The sequence below is a fragment of the Leopardus geoffroyi genome, chromosome E1 (genome assembly GCF_018350155.1).
Source record: "Leopardus geoffroyi isolate Oge1 chromosome E1, O.geoffroyi_Oge1_pat1.0, whole genome shotgun sequence".
Taxonomy (NCBI): Eukaryota; Metazoa; Chordata; class Mammalia; order Carnivora; family Felidae; genus Leopardus; species Leopardus geoffroyi.
The window spans coordinates 34,528,449-34,539,677 of record NC_059330.1 but is presented as its reverse complement, the minus strand read 5'-3'; the positions used below and the strand labels follow the sequence as shown (position 1 = coordinate 34,539,677).

General features: G+C 46.3%; 1 protein-coding gene across 2 annotated transcripts; it reads left to right on the top strand.

Annotated features, from left to right (window-relative positions):
- Positions 1-3,506: 3,506 nt before the first annotated feature.
- On the top strand, positions 3,507-10,574 carry LOC123603448 (nucleoside diphosphate kinase A). Of its 2 annotated transcripts, none has more exons than XM_045488362.1 (5): positions 3,507-3,631; positions 5,627-5,770; positions 8,224-8,325; positions 9,401-9,513; positions 10,264-10,574. In XM_045488362.1, the coding sequence occupies exons 2-5, from the start codon at positions 5,645-5,647 to the stop codon at positions 10,379-10,381; spliced, it is 459 nt and encodes a 152-aa protein (XP_045344318.1). In that variant the 5' UTR covers positions 3,507-3,631; positions 5,627-5,644; the 3' UTR covers positions 10,382-10,574. The 2 variants fall into 2 exon arrangements, with proteins under 2 accessions (XP_045344318.1, XP_045344319.1); XM_045488363.1 differs by having other exon boundaries at positions 3,613-3,918.
- The last annotated feature ends 655 nt before the right edge of the window (positions 10,575-11,229 follow it).

Below are 11,229 nucleotides of genomic sequence, written 5' to 3'. Positions count from 1 at the left end.
ACCGAGCCCCACTTCAGGCTCTGAGCTGAGCATGGAGCCTGCTTAAGATTCTCTCTCTCTCTCTCTCTCTCTCTCTCTCTCTCTCTCTCTCTCTCTCCTTCTGCCCCTCTCCCAGCTCAAACTCTCTCTCTTTCTCTTAAAAAAAAATCAAAATATTACAAATAACTTTTTAAGTTCCCTTCTTTTTTAAAAAAATGTTTATTTCTGAGCAGTGGAGGGGCAGAGAGGGGGGGACAGAGGATCTGAAGTGGGCTCTGTGCTGACAGCAGAGAGCCTGATATGGGGCTCAAACTCATGAGCTTCAAGATCATGACCCAGGCTGTAGTCAGATGCTTTAACCAACTGAGCCCCAAGCACTTTTCCTTTCCTTCCACCCACCCTCCCTCCCTCTTTTCTTCCTTCCTTCCCTCCCTCTCTTTCTTTCTTTCTTTCTTTCTTTCTTTCTTTCTTTCTTTCCTTTCAATTAAGTGAGTTCTATGCCCAACATGGGGCTCAAACCCATGACCCCAAGCTCAAGAGTCACATCTTCTACTCACTGAGCCAGTCAGGTAACCCTAAGCTTTTATTATTTAATTTAATTTAATTTTATTTTATTAAGTTTATTTATTTATTTATTATTTATTTATTTAAGTTTATTTATTTTGGGGGCAGAGGGAGAGAGAGAGAGAGAGAGAGAGGGCTCAAACTCACCAACCCATGAGATCATGACCTGAGCAGAAACCAAGAATCAGATACTCAACCAACTGAGCCACCCAGGCACCCCTAAGCTTTTATTTTTATTAAAAAAATTTTTAACATTTATTTATTTATTTATTTATTTATTTTGAGAGAGAGAGAGAGAGAGAGGACACAAGTGGGGTAGAGACAGAGAGAGGGAAACAGAACTCCAAGCAGACTCTGCACTGTCAGTGCAGAGCCAGGCTCAGGGCTCGAACTTATGAACTGTGAGATCATGACCTGAGGTGAGATCCAGAGTCAGACACTTAATGGACTAAGCCACCCAGGCACCCCTCTAAGCTTTTATTCTTAAGCAATCTCTACATTCAAACTGAGGCGGCTCAAACTCACAATCCCAAGATCAAGAGTCACATGCTCTTCCAACTGAGCCATCCAGGCACCCCCTTTTTTTAGTTTATGTATTTCTTAGTAATCTCTACACCCAACGGTGTGGCTTGATCTCACCACCCTGAGATCAAGAGTTGCACACTCTTCTAACTAAGTCAGCCAGGTGCCCCTGTAAACTTTAAATTTTTTTTGAAATAATTATAGATTTATGGGAAATTGTAGGGTGCCTGGCTGGCTCAGTCAGTGGAGTATGGGACTGTTGACCTCAAGGTTGTGAGTTCAAGCCCCATATTGGGTGTAGGGCTCACTTAAAAAAAAAAGAAAGAAAAGAAAAAGAAAAAAAAGAAAAGATTTATGGGAAGCTGCAAACAAAACAAAACATGTAGAAGGAAGTCCTATGTATCTTTTTTTTTTTTTTTAACATTTATTCACTTTTGAGACAGAGAGAGCATGAATGGGGGAAGGTCAGAGAGAGAGAGGGAGACACAGAATCCGAAACAGGCTCCAGGCTCCAAGCTGTCAGCACAGAGCCCGACGTGGGGCTCGAACTCACAGACTGCGAGATCACGACCTGAGCCGAAGTCGGACACCCAACCGACTGAGCCACCCAGGCGCCCCAGAAGTCCTATGTATCTTTCACCCAGTGTCTTCTAATGCTAACATCTCACATAACTATAGAACGATATCAAAACCAGGAAATTGACATTGGTATAATCCACAGAGTTTATTTGGATCTCATCAGTTTCACATGCATTCACTTGAGTGTGTGTGCAGTTCTATGCAACTTTATCACATGTGTAGATTCATGTAACTGTCACCACAATCAAGCATCAAGATACAGAACTAGTCCATCACTCCAAGCCTCCCTTGTACTACCCTGGTAGGAATATACTCATGCCTTCTCTCCCATCCTGAACTCCTAGACACCCCTCATGAATTCTCTATATTTAGAATTTTGAGAATTCAGGAACCTTATATAAATGCAATAATATAGTATATGACCTTTTGTGATTGGCTTTTTTTTTTTCACTTAGCATAATGTCTCTTGAGATCTAGCCAAATTGCTGTGTGTCAATAGTTGTTTCTTCTTCTTTTTTCCTTTTTTTATTATTGAGTAGTGTTCCATGGTCTGGATGGACTGTAGTTTGTTTAAGCTTTCACTTGATGGACATTTGGGTTGTGTCTAGTCCTTGGCTATTACAAATAAAGCTGCTAGGAACATTTAAATACAGGTTTCTGTGTAAACAGAACAAAAATCTTTAATTTCTCAGGGATGAACACCCAAGAGTGCAATTATTAGATCATGCGGTAAGTGCCTAGTTTTATAAGAAACTGCCAAACTTTTCTAGAATGGCCATACCATTCATCTTACATTCCCACCAGCAATATATGAGTAGGTCCAGTTTCTCCACCTCCCGGACAGCATTTTCACTATTTCTTTTCCTTTTTTAAAGTAAACGCTATACCCAATGTGGGTCTCAAACTCACAGTCTCACCACAGCGATTATCAAGAATGTCATGCTCTACCCACTAGGCCAGTGGGGCACTCTTACTATATTTTTATTTTTTAGCCATTAGAATAGGTGTGTAGTGATATTTCATTGTGGTTTTAATTTAAAGTTTATGTATTCATTCTCTGAGAGAGAGAGAATCCCAAGCAGGCTTTGCACTGTCAGCACAGAGCCAGACTTGGAGCTGGAACTCACTAACCTAAGATCAAAACCAGAGTCTGAGTCTAAATCAAGAGCTGGAGGCTCAAGGGACTGAGTCACCCAGTCGCCCCTCCGATGGCATTTTCTATTACTGGATGCGCACTGCCATACATAATCTGCTGTCAGATCATCACTAGGCTTGTTCCCTCACTTCATGCAGCTCTATTTCATTGTCACTTTCTCGGAGACATTTCCCCCAACCAACCTTTTAAGATAGTCCACTCCTTCCATCTTTCTCCCTTGCCCTACTTTTTCTTAACAGCGCTAACATAATGCAAAGTATTACACATCAATTTGCTTATTTGTTTATTCTTGGTCCCCCACTCCCTACCCCGCCAGAAGCTCCTTAGAGAGTTTACTGCCATGCCCCCAGGCCGTGGAGTAGTGCCTGGCACATAGTAGGTACTCAATTAATAATGCAGTGCTTGATAGGCTGGAAAAAGTGAGTAAATGTAAAGTGAGAAAGACATGTCTACTTCTAGGTCAGGTGCCCGTTCAGACTTCATGCAAAGTGGGAGCGCCACCTCTCGGGAAGCCAAGTGACTCCAGAACGAAGGAAGTGAGTCACAGAATCTTAAAAAAAAAAAAAAAAAAAAAAAAAAAAAAAAGGCAGCATGCCGGAAAAGCAAGAAAAAGCAGTGCCGGAAGTTAAACGTCGGAACGTTGCTCCTTAGAATGACACCCGACCCTCCAGAGGAAGCGTGGGCGAGTGGTGTTCTGCCAAAACGGACTCCCCGGCAGCCGAGCCGGAAAGAAGCGTTCCGCGCCTGCCGGCGCCAGGAACCACGTGGGGCCGGGGCGTGTTTCCGGTGCCGGCTTCCCCAGCCGAAGTTGCAGCTCGAGCATCTGGAGGGGTGAGATGGGTTCGGGGTCCTGAGAGGAGGGGGAGAGCAGTGGGGTCGGGGTCGGGGGAGGCCAAGGGGTCGGATGAGTCCGGCTCTGAGAGGTGGCCAGAGGGATCGGTTGGGAGGGAAGGGCGGGGCAGCGCCGGTGGACAGGTGCGGACCTGTCAGCGCAGGTTCCACGCCACGTGGACTCGCCTTTGTCCGAGGCTACCTTTCCGAACATCGGGCCGCGACCACTGGGATTGTGCCTTATTTGTCTGTGTCGCGTGCAGTGCTGGGCACGGAGTTGGGGCTCAGTAAGTTCTTGCTGAATGAATGAATGAATGAATGAATGAATGACGGGTGTGTGTCTGGGTTGGTATGGTGGACATTTATAGGAATTCACCGTATGGGTGGGTATAAGGAGTATTTTGGCTCCTTACCCCCATTTTCTCCTGTGGAATCTCTGCCTGTCTCGAGCTTCCGTTGGGAGTTCGCCGCCAGCCCTTGGGCTTTGTCTCTTTTTCTCGGAGGTGCAGGGTGATTACCATTTAAGATATTTTCTTTGCTCTTATTGAGTGCTGGGCCAGGAGGCTAGGTGCCAGGGACAGACACAGCAGTAAACCATACGTGTATACAGGCCGCAGACCAGTGGGGAGACAGAAAATTCAAATATGTTAAGGTGCTGTAATAAGAGGTTAAAGTACAGGAAGAGAGAGCCAGGAGGTGGTGTGGCGATCCACATTAGGGATTGTCTTTCAAGGTCAGGGGCCTCCTCCATTCTCATCTTGTGTAGACAGAGCAGGTCATGAGCCCAGTCTTCTCTGTAAAAGGCGAGGTCTGGGATAGACATTCTCTAGGCCTCTTTCCTGCACGATGTCCCATCTCACATGGCCCTAGTTCTCTCAGGATCCACCTTTTATTGGTTTGTCAGAATCTTCATGATGTCTTATGATGGAGCATAAATTGCATCGGGAAATTGGGAATTTGGCCTTCATTCTGGTGCCCTAGATTTGTTTTCTCGTTCGTAAAATGAAGGGGATTCCAATGAAATAATCTCTAAAACCCCTTTCAGTTCTAATACCATGACTGTGCTAGTAGGTCAGACCGTTTCATTCTGCTTTTTGCCTGACACCACTTTATCCCTCTAGTTTCCCTTCTCTGGATTATTCACAAAATGTCTTCTTTTTTTTTTTTTTTAACATCCCCTACCTTAGTTCTGCCACAGTGTTGGATACAAAATAGATGCTTAATAGAAGCTTATTAAGTCAAATGCCATAGAAATTATGGTCCCTGCTTTTGCACGCTCCCCCATCCTGGGATATTAATTCAGAAGTAAGGGCACTGAGGAGGAATTGGGTTTTTGGGTTTCTTTGTTTTTTCTTTTAGGGAAAGTTCTTTTTTCCTTTAGGTACTTTTTTTTTTTTTTTAACAAAATGTCCTTTTTTTTACGTTTATTTTATTCTTGAGAGAGAGAGAGAGAGAGAGAGAGAGAGAGAATGAGTGGGGAGGGGCAGAGAGAGAGGGACACAGAATCTGAAGGAGGCCCCAGTCTCTGAGCAGTCAGCACAGAGCCAGACAAGGGGCTTGAACTTATGAACTGTGAGATCGTGAGCTGCACCAAAGTTGGCGCTCAACTGACTGAACGACCCAGGCCCCCCTCTTTTCTTTTTAATTTATTTATTTTGAGAGAGACAGAGTGCAAACGATGGGACGAGGAGCAGAGAGAGAGGGAGAATCCCAAGCAGGCTCCGCGCGGTGAGCAGACAACCTGATGTGGGACTCGAACTTATGAAACTGAGATCATGACCTGAACCTGACTGACTCAGGTGCCCCCTTTAGGAACATTTTTTATACGTGTGCTCTTCTAGAGTATTTTCAGTGCGGCACTTGTGGTGAACGCACTTTTTTTACCAAAGAGACTTTTGGAGTTGGCTTGACAGATATAAACCAGCTTTATGGGGTAATCCGCTTGAGAAGGATAATGATGTAGGCAGGATATTCAGTGCTGTTTCATCCCTGCAGCTGTCTATCCTCAGGACCATGGCCAACAGCGAACGCACCTTCATTGCCATCAAGCCTGATGGGGTCCAGCGCGGCCTCGTGGGAGAGATCATCAAGCGTTTTGAGCAAAAGGGATTCCGTCTCGTTGCTATGAAATTAATTCAGGTAAGTGGACTTCATTCTTCATATTTGTGTTCTCTCGGAGTACAGGGGAACGTTGTACGTTAGCCTCTCGGTTTCTCCCTTCCCCTCCTTTGTAGTCTTCCCCACAAAGGGTGAACACAGATGTCCTGAGACCTGGAAACAACTCGGTGGCTGGCGTTGTGGCTGAGTCCTGCAACAAACCAATTACTGGGACTTTGGAAATAGCCTCCCTTTCCCTTTAGCAATGCAGAGTTCCATATGTTACCGCAGCACTGTGATTTCTGACTCAAAGCCCTGGGCATGTTTGAGCTCCTGGTCTTGAACTTCTTGAGCAGATTATTTCAGAGAGCTTCTCCCCTCCCCCACCTCCCTCTCTGAGGCAGGTTGTTTGTCAGCAAGGAAATCTTTCTGTCCTTACTTACCGCCCACTTAGTGTGTGGCATATATTAGGCGCCATCAGGGGATGTTGGGGGGAAAGCTGTGGTTTTGGTCTTGGGGAAGCCCCCCCCGAAAACAGTAGAGAACAGACACATTTTCAACACACCTGCCAAGCAGTATTCCGGAAAAATGAAAAGAATTAATTGGCCAAGAACCCTTTTTCAGACAGACCTGGGAAGTGAGAATTCAAATTCTCAGAGCAGATAAATTAGGGGACAGTCTTTTTTCCCAGCACTAGAGTCATCTTTGGATTCTGCTGGTGCATTTTAAATGGAATTTGGTTTGCAATTTAGTTCCCGCGTGGTGTTTTGGGAAAACCGCTTTAGTGTAAGGTGCGGGGTGGGGGGGGGTAGATGGGTGTTAATGCAGAGGGGGGTACGTGATGGAATCGTTAGTGCCGGGTATCGGGTCAGTACTGCTTTCCAGATAGTTTGCATATTAAATTAGGTTTTGAAGGCAAAGCGAAATGAACAGTATTGTTGATCACATGTGCTGGACGCATGTGTTTTCTGTAGCCCTCACGATGACCCAGAGGTGTACTTATCTCTATGCCTGTGGTCGTTGGAACCTGGGGCTTGGAGAGGTTAGGTAATGAATCTGAAGGCATGCAGTCAGTGATGCAGGGAAGATTTTAACCCGGGTCTCTTTGACTCTTAAGTCCGTGCATTTTTCTATTATACCAAGTTCCCATCCAGGGTGTGGGCTTGGTGAAGAATGAGGCGAGGGATGACTGCCTTGGTCTAGGGTTGTTTATAGGTGACTTGGAGGAGGAAAGACCTGATGTCCCCTCCTCCAGAAAAAAAAAAAACCACTCTGTAATCTGTTCTGCAGATTAAAGATAATCAGAAGCAATGACTAGAATTAAAAGAGTGTTCTGGTAAGGGAAGGTCAAGTCAGTGTGTCCGGAGGCTACCCCTACCAGTCTTCCATTTGGATTGGGGGTTGGTGGGAGAGGGTGAATTGCTAACATGGCGTGATCACGCGGCTGTGCGATTTTACTTTGGCAAGTAAGTATCAACCAGAGGCTGAGCGGCAGGATGTTCTGAATGTGCTTTTTGGCAGCAGATGTCCACGCTTGTGGGTATCCCTGCAGTGTGCCCTCCACAATGCAGTCCTACAGAACTCAGAAAACTAAGGGTCCTTGTTAGACCCTGAACAAGTGTGTGTGCAGTGGCAAAGAGAGAACACAGCTGGGTGAGTTGGGATTGCTAGGCAGGTGGTTTCCTCTCCAGCTAATTTGATTTGGTCCCACATACCGGCCTTGGCAGTGTGACAGTTTCTAGTTCCCTCTTCATCAAAATTATTTATTGCTAGATGTCATCTTTTCCCCCCCTTTTTTAAAGTTTATTTATTTTGAGAGAGAGACAGCGCTAGCAGGGGAGGGGCAGAGAGAGAGAGAGAGAGAGAGAGAGGGAGAGAGAGAATCCCAAGCAGGCTCCATGCTGCCAACGCAGAGCCAGACGTGGGGCTCCAACCCATGAAACTGCAAGATCATGACCTGAGCTGATACCGACAGTCAGACGCTTAACCATCTGAGCCACCCAGGGGCCCCAGATGTCACGCTCTTTTGAGTGGTTTGTGTGGAAATCGCATAGTTGCCATACCCGGCCTTCATCTTCTGAATAAATCTGAAGTATCCCTGAGAAGTGGCCGGGTTCAATTTGCTTCTCATCCATTGCCAAGACCCCCCCAACCCTGACTTCCTTTTCACGTTTTAGTTGAGGCTTGCTCTCAATGAATGGAAATTCATTGTATTGTTAGTTTTCCTGTCTGAGTTGGGATGGCTGGATTCAATTCTAATGTTCTGTGGTTCTGTTCTGATCAGCCAAGGCCAGTAGGGGGGACATTGGTACAAAGCTGACGCACTTTTAGTCTCTGGCACAGCTCCCCTCTGGTCGTGTTGGGAATGGATTGGTTTGTAACAAAATCAGTGTGCTACGAGCTCACATTTCAAACAGCAGTGAGTGGGAAATAACTAGATGGCTGATCCTTAGATAGTTTGAGGGTCAGTTCTCATCCTCTGTTCTGTGAAATAGGCTTCCGAAGACCTTCTCAAGGAACACTACATTGACCTGAAGGACCGTCCATTCTTTGCCGGCTTGGTGAAGTACATGCAGTCAGGGCCTGTGGTTGCCATGGTGAGTGTGTATGTGTGGGGGTATTGATGCGAATGACTCAGTTGGGAGCCAAGAGTGTGTGCTGTGATTCTCGCCTCTGACACCAAGTCCTCACTTAATACAGAGGGAGTGGGGGCTGGGAGGATTGGACAGTTAGGATGTGAGTTGGCTCTCTGACCCACCAAACACAAAATACATTTGTTTGCTGAACTGAAGACTCATCGCGACTCAAAGCTGGGAGCGATCGGGAGAGTCTGCCTGATTCTGCACTTCTGGAGGGAGGCAGATTGTCTCTTGTTTATTGCAGTATATATGGGTGGTCCTCATTGTGCCACACTCTCTTCCAGACGCTGGGGATATAGTCATGAATGAGACAACACAGGAACTTATTTTCATAGCTTTCCTTGCCTATACATCTTGAAGGGGAAGACGGGCACATAATGAAGAAACATATATATATGTATATATATATATATATACACACACATATACATATGTATGTATATTTATTTATATTTATATATATATGTATATCTATTAGCTAGTGATCAGTGATTTGCACAGAATGAAATAGGATGATGTGACAAGTGACCGCTTTAGATTGGGTGGTCAAGGAACATGCTTTTCAAGCTGAGATCTGAGTGAGAAGGAGCCAGACGTACACAAAATCACACTGAAGAGCATTCTCAGCAGGAAAACAGCATGTGCAGAGGGCCTGGGCTCTTAAAGGACAGAAGGAAGGTTGGAGTGGCTGAAGCCTGGTGGGTAGAAGAGAAGGTCAGATGACATGAGTTCAAAGATACGGGCAGGGGCCAGATCAGGTAGGGCTGTGTCGGCCATGTACTTCATGGGCTCTGGGACGAATGCCTGGGAGGTTTTACACTGGGCATTTTTAGAGACTGCTCTGTTCAGAAGGGATTGTAGAAAGGCAGGAGTGGAGGCAGGGAGACTGGTATTCCCGTTGTTGGAATAAGCAGATGCTCCATAAACATTTCTTCAATGTTAAGGGGGCTTTTTTGTTTTCTTGTTTTGAATTAACAGATTTTCTGCTGAGATTGGTTTTCTTCCTTGACCATATGTTCTTTTATCCTTGGAGGTCTGGGAGGGGCTGAATGTGGTGAAGACAGGCCGGGTGATGCTGGGAGAGACCAACCCTGCGGACTCCAAGCCCGGGACCATCCGTGGAGACTTTTGCATCCAAGTTGGCAGGTGAGAGTTGGTGCTTTTGCCTTCTTCCAAAATCTGAGTAAGGTGACACAAGAATTTGGGTTCCTCGTGTACCCGGCTGGCTCAGTTGGTAGAACATGTGACTCTTGATCTTGGGGTTGTAAGTTGGAGCCCCATGTTGGGTGCAGAGATTACTTTAAAAAAATCTTTTAAAAAGGCGGGGGTGGGCACCTGGGTGGCTCAGTCGGTTAAGTGTCCGACTCTTGATCTCAGCTCAGGTCTTGATCTCATAGCCGTGAGTTCAAGCCCCATGTTGGGTTTTGCACTGGGTGTGACGCCTACTTTAAAATAATAATAATAAAAAAAATTTTGGGTTCCTGAGTCTGGGATGGACATGATGCCATATGCAGATGAATTTAAAATAAGTTCATTGTGTTTCTCCCTCTGAATTTGGTGTCTGGCCTGGCGAGCTCCCTGCCACCGGCCATCGACATCACTGTGGTTGTGCCTCTCTCGAGAGGGTAGGGCCTGGGACAGCATACCTTGTTGGCTGGAGCCCGTTCACTGCTGGCATCAGTGTTGCTAGGAGGGCCGGATATGGGGAGGGCATCCTTCATCCTGACCTTAACTGCAGCTGTGGGCTTTTTCTTTTAACACGAACTAATGTACACGGAGCTTTGGCTCTTTCTGCTGCAGTGGCTGCGAGCTGTCTGGCAGTGGGTATCAGGCGGAGCTCCTGGGCAGTTTAATCCTTTGGGTCTCGGTAACGTGGCCATCTCTTCCCCCTTCCAGGAACATCATCCATGGCAGTGATTCCGTGGAAAGTGCGGAGAAGGAGATTGGCTTGTGGTTTCAGCCTGAAGAGCTGGTGGATTACAAGAGCTGTGCTCAGAACTGGATCTACGAGTGACGAGAGAGCAGACCTCAATGCTTTGCCCGTTCCAGCCCCTCTCCCTCCCGTGAGCAGGGGGCCGGCCTCTAGCAAATCCGGTTATTTTTGAGAACTTCCTTGTAATGCGGAGGGGAACTCCTGGAGCTGGGAGTGCTCCCTGAACAGTATTATGTACCACCATCAGATTAAAATATCTCATCCCAGTATAGGATCCATGGAGTTGGTTACTTTGTATCGCCTTACTGCTTTGGATTCTTTTTTCCTTTTCATGTACTCTGGATAACTGAGCTAATAGTGTAAATACTATATAAAATATTTTTATTGGCCTGAGAGATCTCTCTCTCTCTCTCTTTCCCTGTCCCTCTCTTCACCCTGTATCCCGTCCAGTTTTGACACTGAGCCAGTCAGCAGCCCTCCAGGAAGGATCTGCTAGGATCTGCAGAGGATTCATTGGAGATAAAAGCCTTTCTGCTCTTGAGAAGCTCTCAGGGACTCAATGGATGGGGGAGTGTGAGAAGCTGTAACTACTCCAAAACAGAAAGGCTGTGTGGACAGTGGGCCTGGGTCCCTGGGATGACCTTAAAAGAAGCAGGCGAGGGGCGCCTGGGTGGCACAGTCAGTTAAGCGTCTGACTGTTGGTCTCGGCTCAGGTCCTGATCTCACAGTTTGTGAGTTCAAGCCCTGCATGGGGCTCTGTGCTGATGGTGTGGAGCCTGCTTGGGATTCTGTCTCTCCTCCCTGCCCCTCCCCCACTCGTGTGTATGCTCCCTCAAATAAAACTTAAAAAAATTTTTTTTAACTTTTTATGTTTTTATTTTATTTTTGAGAGAGAGAGACAGAGTGTGAGTGGGGGAGGGAAGACAGAA

Excerpts from the sequence above, each read along its gene's own strand:
- LOC123603448 (XM_045488362.1), top strand. The coding sequence starts at position 5,645 with ATGGCCAACAGCGAACGCACCTTCATTGCCATCAAGCCTGATGGGGTC. Across the intron at positions 8,326-9,400 it reads CAGGGCCTGTGGTTGCCATG|GTCTGGGAGGGGCTGAATGT; the intron begins GTGAGTGTGTAT and ends TTATCCTTGGAG. Across the intron at positions 9,514-10,263 it reads TTTTGCATCCAAGTTGGCAG|GAACATCATCCATGGCAGTG; the intron begins GTGAGAGTTGGT and ends TCCCCCTTCCAG.